Source organism: Momordica charantia (assembly GCF_013281855.1).
Source record: "Momordica charantia cultivar OHB3-1 chromosome 4 unlocalized genomic scaffold, Mcharantia_2.0 BLBB01000004.1, whole genome shotgun sequence".
In the NCBI taxonomy this organism is placed as follows: Eukaryota; Viridiplantae; Streptophyta; class Magnoliopsida; order Cucurbitales; family Cucurbitaceae; genus Momordica; species Momordica charantia.
Window position 1 is genome coordinate 22210696 of NW_028275162.1, and position 16207 is coordinate 22226902.

General features: G+C 38.1%; 2 protein-coding genes across 3 annotated transcripts; both read left to right on the top strand.

Moving 5' to 3' along the window:
• The first annotated feature begins 70 nt into the window (after positions 1-70).
• LOC111011897 (uncharacterized) lies at positions 71-1109 on the top strand. The gene has a single exon (XM_022285873.2). The coding sequence runs from the start codon at positions 141-143 to the stop codon at positions 756-758; it is 618 nt and encodes a 205-aa protein (XP_022141565.1). The 5' UTR covers positions 71-140; the 3' UTR covers positions 759-1109.
• Positions 1110-2584: 1475 nt separating this feature from the next.
• On the top strand, positions 2585-15976 carry LOC111011909 (uncharacterized). 2 transcript variants are annotated; one of them, XM_022285887.2, is made up of 7 exons: positions 2585-3412; positions 3759-3861; positions 3969-4034; positions 14160-14330; positions 14429-14525; positions 15358-15493; positions 15578-15976. In XM_022285887.2, exons 1-6 carry the CDS (start codon positions 2848-2850, stop codon positions 15481-15483), a joined length of 1128 nt encoding a protein of 375 aa, XP_022141579.1. In that variant the 5' UTR covers positions 2585-2847; the 3' UTR covers positions 15484-15493; positions 15578-15976. The 2 variants fall into 2 exon arrangements, with proteins under 2 accessions (XP_022141579.1, XP_022141578.1); XM_022285886.2 differs by having other exon boundaries at positions 15358-15976.
• The last annotated feature ends 231 nt before the right edge of the window (positions 15977-16207 follow it).

The window sequence follows — 16207 nt, forward strand, 5'->3', positions numbered from 1 at the left end:
AAAGAAAGAAAAAATGGAGAATTAATTAAAAGAAAAAAGAAAAAGGAAACAATGTGAGGGTATAACGGTAACTTCACGTCCTATGAAATTTCAGAGAAAAAACAGTTAAATAAGAATTAAACATCAATGGCTGGAAATTGATGAAAATTGAGAGAAGGAGAAGAAGCAGCGAAAGTAGAACCAGAAGAAAAATGGATTTCAGAAAGAAGGCTGGGGGAAGCGGCAACGACGACGAACAAGTGGAGCAATTGCTGCAAGCTGCTCAGGACGATCTCATGCTCAAATTGACTCTCGATTCCCACATGTCTCGCGTATCCCCAAACTATCTCGATTCCGATCTCGATCGCCGTTTCCAAGCCCTCAGATCGCGTCCTTCCTCCGCCGCCGCCGCCGCTCCACGCAATCCACGGCCTTCTCGATCGGATTTGCCGTCGAAGCCACCGGCGATTGAAAATCTTCCTGTCGATGGCGAATCTCAGTCGATTCTCGGTGACGATCTCGCTACTAGATTCGCTGCTCTGAAGGCGTCTTTGCCTTCCTCGACTCCTCCGCCTCCGTCGTCGATGCCTAACGACGTTGATAGCGAGGATGAAGAGGATGAGGTCGAGAAGTTGATTCAGTGGGCCAAGGATGCTGCTCGGCTCGATCCTTCACCGCCATCTGATCAAGACGACGACGACGGCGACGACGAGTCTAGTAGTTCCGATGAAGATGCCGACGATCGGAGGAAAGAACGTCGGAAAAAGAAGGCGGCGTGAGCGTTTTACCTGCTGCTAGGGCATTCGTTTTCGCTTCCGAATACTGAATTTGAGGGTTTCGGAACTTCAAGATTCGCACGTTGGATGCAGTCCGGATTTTTTGGTTGAACCAGAATGCGGCTCACCGGCGCGGCGTTTGATCTCACCCGTTTCGCCGCCGTTACAGTTCGAAACTCTGGTCCTTTGAATAGCAATGGAGTACTGTACTGTGCGGTGCCTTCTGTGTCATTCAATCTATTCTTCACTGTTCTAAATTCATTTTTGGTTGAAATATCATTTTGATCCTCAACTTTGTTTTTTAAATTAACATAATTAGATTCAACTTCAAAAAAATGCATATTATTTTGGTTCCTTGCTGTTAATTCTTCGGTTGATTGGTGTATTTTTGTTCAACTCTTCGGTTGGGTCTCTGTTTTGTTTAAAAATGATAATTTTGGTCCCGTAAAAATTTTAACACAAACTTTATACACCATCGCCATCAGTAAATATCATACTAAAATTATTATCAAGATGAAAAATGAAATGATGTTACAAAAGAATAAGGACCAAAATAAAAAAAAAATTGAAAATGATAGGATATGACAAAAACATTGAGTAAAATTAGTATAGCAACCACATTTAATAGTTTAGTTTTTTCAAATATAACATTTAAAAAAAATTGAGGTCCATTTTTAAAAGACAAATTTACTCAAATTATATATATTTATAATATATCTTTAATATATATGAGATATATATGATTATAATATACTACTAATGTGAGTGTCTAATATACTACTATCTGTTATATTATTGACATAAATGAAAATTTGTACTATATTTGAAAATTTGAAAAAATAGACGATATATTTTGAAATATATACAATATTTTTGTTACCTACGGCAATTTCCTATGATGATAATGTGGAAATACATTTCTAAAATTTACCGTGTTGATCATAAAATGATGAATGGGCTCATTTTAAAATTTCATTGCAAATACGTATGTTTCTTATATATGTTTCTTATGCTATGTTTCTTATATATAAAAGTAGGTGGACTAAAATAAACTTATCTGGCAGTAAATTTTAACCTTGGTTATTAAATAGTCTTTTGCAATTCTTTCACTGTCCTCAAATCCTCCATGGGGAACAAAACGGGGGAATAATATATTATTTCAAATGAAACGATTTTAAATTCTTCGAAAAATTAAAAATGATAAAACACAAAACCAATGATACTTTTAAGTTCAAGATAGAAAAATATACGTTTAAGTTCAATTAATATTGCAAATTTATACGTTATGCATCAAATTGATAATCAAATAAATCTTTTAAAATTTAACGAAAATATAACTTTATTGTCCTCTTTATGCACTTGGAAGTCTCTGCAATTTCGTATTATGTATGTATTTAAAAAGTTAACATTTTTTATTTAAATAATAATATTTCGTTATAATTATCATTCTCCACAGTAATTCTGTAAATATTTCTTTTTTATTCTATATTGAACTGCATTATTTTGTTTATGAAATTAAAATAATATATAAGTAATTCGTCTGTGTAAACAATATCAAACTCCGTTTATTATACTGTCACTGATGGATTCACAAGTTGTTAAGATTGTGTTAAATAGGTATATTTGGATCTCAGACTAAGCCAGTAAATTAAAATATTATCACTTTTTTAAATCCAAAGAAGAGAGAGTTAAGAATAAACAAGTCGTTGAAAATGCATCATCGGTAGAGATTAAAATAAATCACAGTTAAAAATATTTCACATTTTAAATTAAACTAAAAAAAATTAACCAAATATTGTTAAGAAATAGAAAACAAAAAGAAAACAAAGGGAATTCAGCACTCAGCAGATCTACGAAACCACGTTTACAGAAGTCATTGACGATCAACGAACGAATTTTTCTTGGTCCAAAATTTCAACTCGCTTTCTCTGTTCTTCTTCTTCTTCTTCCTAGATTTCTCTTGCACTCCAAGAATCTCTGCCTTCACTCTTGGCGACTTCTCATAGATCTCTCTCAATCGCTCTCAGTTCATCTTCAACGATCGTCTCTTCAATCCAATCCCCTTTTCGATTGGCAGCCATTGTTTCGGAGAATGAGCAAAGTTTCCATTATCATATACATTACAGTAGCCTTACTTCTTCTCCTACTCGTTTCCCATTCCCCCAAGAAAACCCCAAATCACCGCCACCGCCGCCTCAAGCTTCGCTCCAATTTCACTTTTGCCCCCTCGCATCAGCACCGCGAGGCTATCCCATTCGACCCTCTCGTCGCCGACATTGAGCGCCGCCGTGAGGACCGGCAATGGGAGAAGCAATATGTGGAACATCACCATCCTGAGGTGGCCGCCCATTTGACGGAACCGGCCCCTGGTGAAGAGTCGCAGCCCGAGTGGGAGGACTTCGCGGATGCTGAGGATTATCTCAATGATGATAATAGGTTCAATGTGACTGATCGGCTGTCGTTGCTGTTTCCGAAGATTGATGTTCATCCAGCTGATGGGTTTGTCGATGTGGATGAGTTGACTGAGTGGAATCTGCAGCAGGCTGAGAGGGAAACTTTGCATAGGACTCAGAGGGAGATGGAGACGCACGATAAGAATCATGATGGGCTTGTTTCGTTTTCGGAGTACGAGCCTCCCAGCTGGATTCGAAATTCAGGTCTAATCTCCTTTAAGTGCATTTTGATTTTAGTTTTGTGTTCTTGAAATTGGTGAGTCTGATGTTTTTCGTTTATTTTTCTTGTCGTGTTCAAAATCTTGCTCGTTGGAAATTGTTATTACTTATTTAGAAACTCGATATGTTGTATATTTAACAATCTCAAGGACTAAGAGTCGGGAATATTCTAAGATCGATTTCTTAAGGGAGAAGTATTTTGATAAAAACCAAATGTAATTTGCCGCACTTATGATATTGTATGTAGATTCGTTGCAGTTTTTCCATTTGTCTTATGTTTGCTTTTTAGACACTTATTTTCTGTGTTACTCATTACCAAACTATTCACCAGATAATAGTTCCTTTGGCTACGATATGGGTTGGTGGAAACTTGGACATTTTAACGCGTCCGATGCTGATGGAGATGGTTTTTTGAATTTGACTGAGTTCAATGAGTAAGCTTTTCAAGATTTGTTGTGGTTATTCTTGAGGAGAATATGGAAAGTTTATTGGGTAGTTGAATTGAGATGCTCATAACGTTTATTCATCTCTGTTTTTTTAGCTTTCTGCACCCTGCTGACACCAAGAACCCAAAGCTACTTCATTGGCTGTGTGAGGAAGAAATACGGTAATGAATTATATGAAGTTATATTCTTAACAGTTCTCAAAATCCTGCTTGATGTTTTAGATGCATTTCCATTGGTTTCTATGGCTTTGTTTCCACTGCATTTGTCTTATAACGTTCAGTTGCCTAGTTGTTCTTCATCTCACCAATGGAGATTCTTGCTGAGGGCATTAACATCTTGTTTAACTGAAATAAACAAATTTTGGGGCAATTCTTATTTGCATAAACAATATTTTTGGGTTAATTCTTATTTCTGTAGATCTCAAAAACACCTTAACCTTTACACACTGCATTTGTACACATCTACTTATGTGTACAAAAGTGTGTACAAAAGCCTTTTGGAACAATTTTTTTTTCTTTTTTATAAGACCTTTTTGGAACTATTCAATCCAGGAAATTATTTTTGGGTCGAAGGTATTTTTGTAAAAAGGTGTTAGTTAGTATTGTTTTTATTTATGGGGTTACATTGTTATGTAAGTTCATAGAGAGATCGATATCTCGTGGTTTTGGAGTTTGTTACGTGTATAGTCTTTAATTTTTGGGTTTTACCTTGTAGGCTTGTTATAGGAGTTTGGTTTCGTGTAACTTTTCAAATATCAATGAAAAGTTTATGTTTATTGTCAAAAAGGGAAAAAAAGTATTTTATACTCCTGTGCTGGCACGAGGGAAGATTGGATTGAACATTCAATTCTATAATATTCGGCTAAAATCACAACCGAAGAAGAGATGCTGTTATTATCCTCAACCTTCTTAAAAAGGTATTAGGATCCCAAATACAAGAATCTAACAAGATAATTATATTGCAATCTCAAAAGATAAATTACAATATCGATAGCCTTTCGAGAGGGCTATCTCTCTCCCGAGAAACTTTCTCAAGTCCTCACCAAAATACTATTCCAAAAGATGATCTTCTCCTCTCCCTACTATCCTTATTTATAACAACTCACCCCTAACTAATTACCACATTGCCCCTTCACTAACATACTAACAATACATACCCCCATTAGGACTCTCACAAAAGGCTGCACATATTAGGGAAAATGTAAAGATGAGTATTCCTTCTTTGGACAACTTCAGCTATAATAAGGCCTCCTAGAGCTAAACTGCCAACAAAAATGTGACCTGTTAAGAAGCCTTGAATAATCTCAAAATTACTCGGTTTTAGTACTTTTTGGAAAAACCGGTTGGATATTTATAGCCTCATTAATTTTATAGATGAAAGATTTGGTGGAAAAGATGTCTGATGAATCTCCTTCCCTAATTCGAGAGTTTGCTTGGTAGGAAGGGTGGAAGTCTCTGAAGCACGAAATCAGCTGCAACCACTCTTCAATTTCTCTTTGGTTTAAGGCTCTTAAAAGTAAGGCATCCACTAGCATTCTTCTGCATCCCACTATCTCTACATTATTGTACATTTTTCAAGGAATTATCCCCGATTCGGACAGCTTCCCACTATTTAACTTGGTGCCATTTAATTTCCCGATAACAAACATATAAGATATCATTAAGAGGACAAAAGTAGAGAAGAGGTTGATAAGAAATCAATCCATAAGTATTACTCTCATTTGTTCGAATGGGGATGTATTTATTTTCTCACCATAGTTTGTTTTTCTTCCTTTTCACTCTCTTTGGAGATACACCTTTGAAGTTTGTATTTTTGAACATTTTTTTTTGTTATTCATTAAATCAATGAAAAGTTCGTACTTGGTTAAAAATAAGAGAAGAAGAAAAAGAAATCAATCCATTAGTCAAAGAGCTCAATGGGGATTTCAAATAGCTTCTCCAATAGGTGTTGATAAAAAAAGGAATCGTCGCTACATAATAATTTAGCTGTTGCACTCCAAAAGGAAGCTTTGGCTTCCCAAATCTACTTCTCTCTTCTCTAGCCTTGTTAAGGAAATTTTATGTTTCTTTCAAGTCAGATCTCACAAATAGGAGCTTTGATCGTTTTCTCCCAAAGAATCTTGGCTTTTCTTTTCAAAAAGTTGGATCAAATATTGCTAACCTGTTAACTCGACTTCAGAGGGGATAGTTAGGTTACATTTCATAACCCTTCCAGAGTTCGGTTACTTCAAAAAGGGAGCCCCTTTTCTCTATAACTTTCTGTAGCCGCACAACTCCTTCAATTCTAGTCTTCCTAAAGAGTTTCTGGTGTATTTGACTTCAAATTAGGATTTCAATTGCCTTTTATGTTCCCTGCATTTAGTCCAAGTCAACAGCAAGGTGAAAGAACAACCAATTATTTTTTCTTCAATTTTCTCTTCTAAATATTTGATCCTCACACAATTTTGTTGAAAAGAACTCCCTATATATTCTGCATTCCTCATGTTCATGTGAGAAACTCGATCCCCTTCCTAGTCGGAGAAGTCATTGAAGGTCTTGCTAGTCAGGTAGCATTTAAGAGAGATAATATTTAAAGCATCGTTAAATGTTACCTCATACCCGAACGATCAGGGAGATTCGGGAGGTGTTGTTGGAGAGAAATCTGAACTTTTGGGATAAGCATGTAATTTTGAACTACTATATTTAGTGTCTTTCTTTTTTAGGAATATTATTCATGAATGTAACAGAGTTGATGTGGTCAATTTTGATTTGTTTTAGCACTGCATTTCCAAAGTTTATTCTCATCAATATAAACGGATTTGCGATGTGGCTATGTCTCCATTTTTGTACCTGTTCAGGATATAATTTTCAATATTCCTTTTAATGTTTTTAATATATTAAAAATAATTATAGATTAGATTTTATGTTTTTACAAAAATTAGTGATATATTAAAGGTCATATTCTTATATGTTGTTTCAATTTGTTGATTAGCATAAACATATTATACAAAATTAATATATTATATACTAAAACCATTAATTGCGTTCTTTATACATGCATGTTGAAATATATGTATGTATGTGTTAAGACACAATATAATAGTCAGAAGGAATATACAACAACAGAGGGGAGGTGGAAAAAAATCCACAAAAGCCATAATCCAAAGGTGAATACCAAAACGGTCTCCCCATTTGGTATAAAGCCAGAAAGGGAGTAAATACAAAGATGTTTGGACAAGGAAATTGAACAAGAGGCTAAGAAACAACCTGAATCAGAGATTTTTTTTTTTCCTAGTTCAACGACATATGAGTGTGGGGATTTGAACCTCCAAACTTTTAGTTGAGGATATATGCTTTAACCAGTTAAGTTATGCTCAAGTTGGCAACTTGAATCAAAACTCTTATTAACTCCACTACTTTTGTCCTAAAAGAACCAAGGGAAGATTCGTTCAGATTGAAGAGCAACATTTGCAGAGACGGTTTACGATTTCTTTAGAAGAGGTGGTGATAGTTTGGCTAACTGACTCCATCTCAGAACTCCTTCTTTCGCCTAAAACCCAGAAATTCTTTCGGAAGACTCATTGTGAGAACGGCTTTGTATGGATTCTTAAGACGACTAACAAGAGAGGAAGTTTCATCGAAATCACAAAGGTACAACACTCCGGAGGAAAGGCAAACATAGTTATCCCGGCGGGGGAGGACTTTAGTGGCTGGAAAATTTTTAAGCAACTTCTTCTTGACTTCCTCAACGGATATGAGTCATCAAGAAGAGCCAAGTCCCCGATCAGACACCAGATGGCAAAGTCCTTTGCAGCAACACTAACTCCTACTCCCTCCCCACAGATTACGAACAACGCCCATCAGCCACAGACAAAAGAAATCAGGTATGTAGATTGGAACCATGTACTAGTTGTTACCGGAAGAGATTTCCACGACGATTGGGGAATTATCTTAAACACGCTTGAGAGTCAACTTCAGGTAAACCTTATCATTAATGCGTTTCACCCGGACAAGGCCATTCTGAAATGCCCAAACGATGAGCTAGCAAGACTCCTTTGTACGAACAAAGGTTGGGTAACTTTTGGTGCATTGACTCTTAAGGTGGAGCGGTGGAACAAGGAAAGACACGGGTTTAGCACAGTTGTCCCATCTTATGGAGGGTGGTTAAAGTTCAGGAATATCCCTCTGCATTTATGGAGTGAGGAACTCTTCTGGAAGATAGGTGACACTTTTAGAGGTTTTATTGAGTTTGCCGATGAGAACGCCGCGAGAATTGAATGTATGGATGTTGCAATTAGAGTTAAAGGGAATTATTGTGGCTTTATCCCAGCTGGTATCAAGATACAAGATGATGGTTCAATTTTTCTAGCGCAGATAGCGAACTTCGAAGACGCCAAACTTTTGATTGGAAAGAAAGCCAAAGTCCAAGGCAGTTTTTCACTGGAAGCAGCTGCAAAGTTCCACGGAGGTCCGGCGACGAAACCAAGCCCTAGCCCAGCGGACCTTTGGAGAGTTGAAGATGGGTTCTTTTACCCAACAGTTATTGCCTCCCCCTCTCTGGTAACAGACTCTGCAACCTCGAGACAGACCATGACAAAGACAACAGAAGTAACTGAGGTACAAAAGCACTGTTTTCAAATAAGACCCACTGACGCACCCAGAAGGCCAGAGACTAATTTGGGGAATAATAGCAGTTATAAGCAAAAGGCCTCTGAACCTATCATAAAAGGAGGGGTTCTCAAAAAAGGCATCAGTACTATAGCAACAAAGGTCACACAACACCCGAGAAGGGTCGTTTTTAAAAAAGGACAAAAGGGCTCACCAAATTTCAAGAAAGGTATAGTTTTTACGACGGAAGAGGAAAGACAGGAGAAGAAAAAGAAAACCAGAAATGCAGAAATCGCTGAGAATGCTAAGAAAAAAGGCAAACAATTAGAAGTGTTATCAAAATCCTCCTGGTCTAGTGAGGAAATCCCAAGACCAGGAAGTCCCCCTGTCGAGAACTTCTCCTCAGAAATACTAGATGGATACTTTAGCTGTTTTGAACAGTCCTTAGAGGATCCTCTCGAGGAACAGAGTACAGAGTTAGTCGTAGCTAATCTTGAACTATCAGAATGTCAACCACCAGAGGCCCTCGACGAGGACAAGACAAAGGAAGAAGAGGAAAGGTGCAAAGATCCCACTCCTCTTAAAGTTTTTTCTTTTACGAAAAATATGGTGATGGAGTCGTGGGAGCACAATATGTGCATTAGACCCATTCCCAAGAAGGGGAAGGCTTTAGGAAAGAGTAGTAATGCGAACTCTTCAGATAGCAAAGAGGTTAGAAATTTGCTTGCTACTTGGGAGAATGAAGCGATAATAGCTAAGCAGAGTATAGAAGCGGGTCCCTCCGTTTCTAAATGAAGTTTATCTCTTGGAATGTGAGAGGCTTAGGCGCGGCCTCTAAACATGCCCTCGTGAAGGATTTGATCCAGAAATCAGATCCAGATCTGGTTTGTATTCAAGAAACAAAGAAGAGCTCTATCGATCGGTGGCTGGTTAGATCCATTTGGAGCTCTAGATACGTGGGTTGGCTTTCACTTGATGCGGAAGATACATCAGGGGGTATTTTAGTTCTTTGGAATGAGCAAAAGATCTCTGTCTCTAGTCCGGTGATGGGCTCTTTCTCCATTACTTTACAGTTTAGTTTGATTGATGGCAGGAACGGTTGGTTTACAGGGGTCTACGACCCTTCTTCCACTCGAGGTAGAGCCGACTTCTGGAGGGAATTAGAAGACTTGGCAGGCTTATGCCAAGGCGCTTGGTGCATCGGTGGAGACTTTAATGTGGCTAGATGGCTTTCAGAGAAACAGTGCAAGAATCAAGGACGTATCACTCGAAGTATGAACGATTTTAATAATCTTATAGAAGGCCTAAATCTGGTGGACCCTCCCCTTGTCAATGGTTCTTACACGTGGTCCAATTTGAGAGACTCCCCGACTTTATCAAGGTTAGACAGATTCTTACTTTCTAAAGATTGGCCGGATGTTTTTGTAGATCAGCGAGCTACTAGACTGTATCGAACTACCTCAGATCATTTCCCTATCCAGTTGGCTTTTGAGAATTCCTGCTGGGGCCCCACTCCTTTAAGGTTCGAGAACGCATGACTAGATTCTCCCCAGTTGCTCCCTTTGGTTGAATTATGGTGGAACGATCACCCTATGACAGGTTGGCCCGGTTATGGCTTTATGGAAAAATTAAAAGGCCTAAAGGGAGCCCTCATCCGCTGGAACAAGGAAGAATTTGGTCATGTTGGAATACAGAAGGCGGAAGTGGCGAGATCTATCAATGAAATAGATCAGAAAGAAGAAACTCAAGGCCTTTCAGCCGAAGAGATCAGTAGAAGAGATCATCTAAAAGTTAAGTTAACGGAAATTATTATTAATGAGCAGCGCATGTGGATGCAGAAAGGGAAAATCAGATGGTTGGAGGAAGGGGATGAAAACTCCCATTTTTTTCCATAGATGGACCTCACACAAGAAGAATAGGGCTTTTATCGGTGAACTAATTTCTGCTCAAGGCTCGAAGTTAACTTCAGAGGAGGAGATAGTGGATGAAATTCTCAAGTATTACAAGGGGTTATACTCCGCGACAGTAGACAAGTGCCACATGATTGAAAATCTGAACTGGTCCCCCTTACAAGAAGCACAAAGACTCCAGCTTGAAGTTCCTTTTACAGAAGAAGAAATTAAGAGGGCTGTGGCAGACCTGGGAACACTCAAATCACCGGGTCCGGATGGGATGAGCAACGAATTCATGAAAAAGGCATGGAACATTTTCAAGCCTGATATTTTAAAGGTGTTCCATGACTTTTTTGAGAAAGGAATTGTCAACAGAAGGACAAACGAAACTTATATTTGCCTTATTCCTAAAAAGGCTCAATAGCATCGGTGAAGGATTATAGACCTATCAGCTTGGTTACTTCTCTCTACAAAATTTTGGGAAAAGTTCTAGCGAGTAGGCTTAAAAAAGTCCTCCCCCTCATTATTCATGATGCACAGGCAGCGTTTGTGGAAGGAAGACAGATCCTCGACGCCATCCTAGTAGCCAAAGAGTCGATTGGAGATTGGAAGAAGGATAAGAAAAAAGGCTTCCTCATCAAATTAGACTTTGAGAAAGCATATGACAAAGTAGATTGGACCTTCCTTGATGCTGCTCTTCAAGCGAAAGGGTTCGGCCTTAAATGGCGTTGCTGGATTCAAGGTTGCCTCTCTTCTACAAATTTCTCAGTGATCATTAACGGTAGACCACGAGGTAAGATTTTGGTGAATCGAGGGATTAGACAAGGGGATCCCCTCTCTCCTTTCCTTTTTACTATAGTGGGAGATGCCTTGAGTAGGCTCATTCACTTTTGCAACGAAAGGAGAATTCTTAGTTGGTTTTCCTTAGGCTGCAATGGTCTTGAAGTGACACATCTCCAGTATGCAGATGACGTGTTGATTTTTAGTCCTTTTTCACACAGGAATATGGAGAATTGGTGGGGTGTTGACAAATTTTTCTTCGGATGTCAGGCCTCTCTCTAAATATAGCCAAGACAGCCGTGATTGGTGTTAATTGTAACGTTTCTGAAGTCAATTTTTGGGCAAATACTCTCGGATGCAAGGTGGAAACACTTCCGTTCATGTATCTGGGTTTTCCTTTAGGTGGTAACCATCGTAAATAGAGTTACTGGGAAGCAGTGGTAGACAAGATGCATAAAAGGCTGGAAAAATGAAAGTATTTGACTTTGTCCAAAGGGGGAAGACTCACCTTGGCACAGGCAGTATTGAACAGCATTCCTATCTATTTCTTTTCGATGTTAAAGGCCCCTAAGTCCGTGATTTCCTTGATGGAGAAGCTCATGAGGGACTTCATTTGGAATGGTGGAAAACATAGGCCTATTGGGAACTTAGTAAAGTGGTCGTGGACGGCCTTACCTACCCAACAGGGAGGTTTAGGAGTTGGCTCCCTTGAAAAGAGAAATACGGCCCTTCTCATGAAATGGTTGTGGCGCTTTGCCAACGAAAAAAACTGTCTTTGGAGGAAGGTCATAGCAGCCATTTATGGTGAAGAACCTTTTGGGTGGATGTCGAAGCCTTCTAAGAATTCATCCATAGGTAGACCGTGGATCGATATCCAAGGAACTTCTTCGGATTTTTGTAAGTTTGCCTTTTTCAAAGTGGAGTCGGGGGAAACGGTGAGGTTTTGGGAAGACACTTGGATCGAATCTTCTCCCTTGGCAGTTTCTTTTCCTGACCTGTACGGTATCTCCACCAAGAAGGGTAAGTCTATCGCTGATTGCTGGATTTCAGAGGTCATGACATGGGATCTTGGCATGAGAAGGAACCTTTTTGATAGAGAATTGGAGAGATGGGCAGTCTTCATTGGCAAGCTAGAAGGTGTGGTTATCGGCCAAGGTAGAGATTCGCTAGGGTGGAAGGCGGACAGCAAGGGCACCTTTTCAGTAAAATCTGCTTTTTTAGCCATCTCTTCCCCCTCCCCTAAGTTGAATTCTGCCACTGCTTCTCTTATTTGGAATTTCAAGGTTCCTAAAAAGGTAAAGGTTTTCCTTTGGACTCTTTTCTATAGGGGAACTAATACCGCCGATAAAATCCAAAGGAAGCTTCCTCATTGGACCCTTTCCCCTTCAGTTTGTACCATGTGCATTAACAGCGCGGAAACAGTGGATCATCTCTTCCTTCATTGTGCGTTCGCTACTAGGGCTTGGAACTACGTAGCTTCTCTCTTTGATCTTGCAATCTGTGTTCCTAGGAGGATTGATGATTTTGTAGCGGAAGGTTTTGGTGGCTTCAGACTCAAAGGAAAAGCGTATGTTCTTTGGAATTGTGCAGCTAGAGCTCTTTTGTGGTTGCTATGGAAGGAATGAAACCATAGACTTTTTGAAGAGAAAGAGGCCTCTTTTGACTCTTTTAGTGTGAATATTAAGCTTATAGCTTCTTGGTGGGCTTCGACTCACAAGAAGGTTTTTTGCAACTATGGTTTCTTTTTGATTTATCAAAGTTGGAACTCCTTGATTGTATAGTTTCCTCGGGGAGGGTCCCCTCGACCCTCTGCCACTAGGCTGTTCTGTTTGCCTTCGGGCTTCTTTTGCTTCTGTAACTCCACTACTTTTGCTTCTGTAACTCCACTACTTTTGTCCTCAAATATTGTACTTTTTCTCTCAAAGTAAATCTCTAAAGAACTGGAGAAAACTGGCCAAATCAGTACCTTAGAGATGATACAGTTACACTTGTGAAGCAAAATTTTTTAAACAAATACCATATTTTTTTGAAAGTGGACAGTGAAGAACAGGTGTTCTAGACTTCCAATATGGTTGGGTTGAAGCTCAAAAGCACACCAGTTAAGATGTAGGCATAGTGGCATACAAGCATTGGGGAGCTTTGTATGCTCTCTATTAATATCCACAAGAAAAAATTAACCTTAAGAGTATTTGTTTTTACTTTTTCCTAGCCATCTTTGTAGCTCTACTAGAGATCTCTAGGTTCTAGGAACTAGGAAGTTGAGAAGGGACTTTGTAGTAAATTTCTAGAAGAATTGGGAGTCATATAGTCTGATGTTACTGTCTATCATTGGGCCTAAAATCTTCCACTACTTGGAGAGGAGATCCCATTCTACGATAAGAAGCACGGACACTTTAGTTTGGGTAGACACTTGGACGCTTATCTCTCAATAGATGTGTGTCACACACAAGTTATACAAAGTGAATATAGATCCAATACTTGTTAGGCACATATTAGACACATGTCAAACATAAGAAATAGACATAAGTAGTAATATAAGGACAACGTAATAATTTTTTGCGAGCAAAATACATCAAACTCATTTTCTAAGCACGAAAATGCATAAGTTTGTTGACTTTGATATCCTTTTGGTATAAAAATGATATATACTTACGAACATGGTATATTCTAATAAACACATCCTTGTCGTGTTCGTGTCCTAGATTTTTAGAAAATGATGTGTCACCTTGTCCGTATCGCACCCGTGTCTCGTGTCCATATATGTTTTCGTGATTCTTAGACTCTGTGAGAAATAAATATTATAATCTTATTGTATGTGATGGGTATTTTGTTATCACAAGTAAATTTAATACCACTCTCGAGAAGATTTTATGATGGAAATATCAAATATAATAAGATCCCAAATATACTCTTTGGATCTCTCCATCCTCCAAAAATTCTATTGTTTCTGCGAGCCATATTCCCCATAAAGTAGGGTCTCTCATTTCAGTAGCTTTGCTAACTAGTTAATTGGTGAGTTGCCTTGTAGGGAGAGAGATTCAGACAAGGATGGGAAGATTAACTTCAATGAGTTTTTCCATGGACTCTTTGACTTGGTGAGAAATTATGATGAGAATCACCACTCTTCACATGAGTCAGATGATCCGAGGGATGGCCCTGCTAGGAATTTGTTTGCGGTGCTAGACAAAGATAATGACGGGTAATTTAAGTTTATGATGAGGTCAACGTCATAGTTGGTTAACTGCAGAGTTTCTTGGCACCTTTAATGATTTGTTTTCGTTATTTTGTTTTTCATAGGCACCTGTCCGATGAAGAGCTGTTACCTATAATTGGAAAAATCCACCCATCAGAGCATTACTATGCGAAACAGCAAGCAGAATATATCGTACAGCAGGTACTCATGCATGACAACGAAACGCAAATTAAAGTTGATAAATTTTGTGGCTTTGTGATTGACATATTGCTTGCATATTGCAAACATTAAAGGCACAACACAAACAATCGTCTCATATCCAGGGGTGGAGCTAGAAAGTTTCTAAGTAGTAAAATTTTACCTGCCAAGTTTTTATATATAATCTTTCAATTCTAAATAAAATTTTAAGTATTTTATGCATACGTTTTGAATTACACTAAACTAAGAGGGGGCGACTCGTCCTTCATCACTCTGCCAATAGTCCTACTATAGTGGGGGCTTGTTACTTTATGATGAAAGATTCTTATGTATGGTTGCAGAAGGATTTTTTTCCCCTAACAATGAGAGATTGCTGAGTTATAAATGGAATAATCTGCTGGTTTATACGAGAAGAGGATTTATGCATTTGTTATTTTATTTTATTTTATTTTTATTAATGGAGGGTGATTTGTCTGAGAGAGAACTTATGCTTAGAAAATAATATGTTAGAATCATTTTTAGCACTACTAAAATAAATCATATTAGAAAACAACTATTTCCAATTATTTCTTGTTTGAACATTGTGTGTGATACACTGCAGCGAGAGATATCAGTTTCTCCTTGATTAATTTTGAATGCATGTTACTTGTTCCTCGACAAGTATTATTAGAACATTAAGATATTGTATAATATCGCAAATGTCTGATGTCTCAAGGAGAAAACATAACCATAAGATCGATATAGATTAATTTTTAAAAATATATTGTCGTTCTTCCTGAGCGAGCAAGTATATGAGTCAGTCGATCAACAACTCGTTTGCATCTCTATTTTGCAGGCGGATGCAGACAAAGATGGACGTCTCACCTTGGCAGAGATGATCGATCATCCATACGTATTTTACAGTGCCATTTTCAATGAAGATGAAGAAGACGACTATGATTTCCACGATGAGTTTCGTTAAGTTCTTTCAAGTATGGACACCTCCCTCTATCCATCAAACTTCAGCAGAGACTAGACCAGGCTTGATTTTCTTGTCGCGATGGTTGCCGTTGCAGGAATATAATTGATCGGTTAGCGGTAGGAGAAAACGAAGTTGTCACTCCCCGGAATTAGGATACAGAGTATGAAGCTTTAGTCAACAACTTTGAGGAGAGCTTTGGCAATTGAAATGGTGGTCAGAACTGGTTTGATCTCTCCTTCAGCCATGTCTGCCCCATCTGGTTATCCTCATTTTGTAGAATATGAAACACCACCATTTTAGAAGATGATGATCCACTCCTTAGATCATAGACATATTTATTTAATTTAGTTACAAAATATTTGTTAAATTTGGTGTTATTTGTGTATTTATTTATCCAGCACAATCATTTAATTTTTATTTGTTTCTGATAACTGTTCTTGGATAGAAACTTATCATTGATTCAATAATTAAATTTCCCCCCTTTTTAAGCTTATTCTTTTTATAAAATATGGACTACAATGCGTATGTGATTCAGCAGTTGGGCATTTACAATTTTACATGTATAGGAATACAAAAGGTGAATTTTAAGGAAATAGTCAATTAAAATCATTGAAGATCTAGCTAACTGTAAATTTATATCGACTAGATCAATTATTTAATAATGGCAATAAATTAATTATTAAGAATGGTAAATCATCAAAACAGCCACGCTGGATTTATTTTT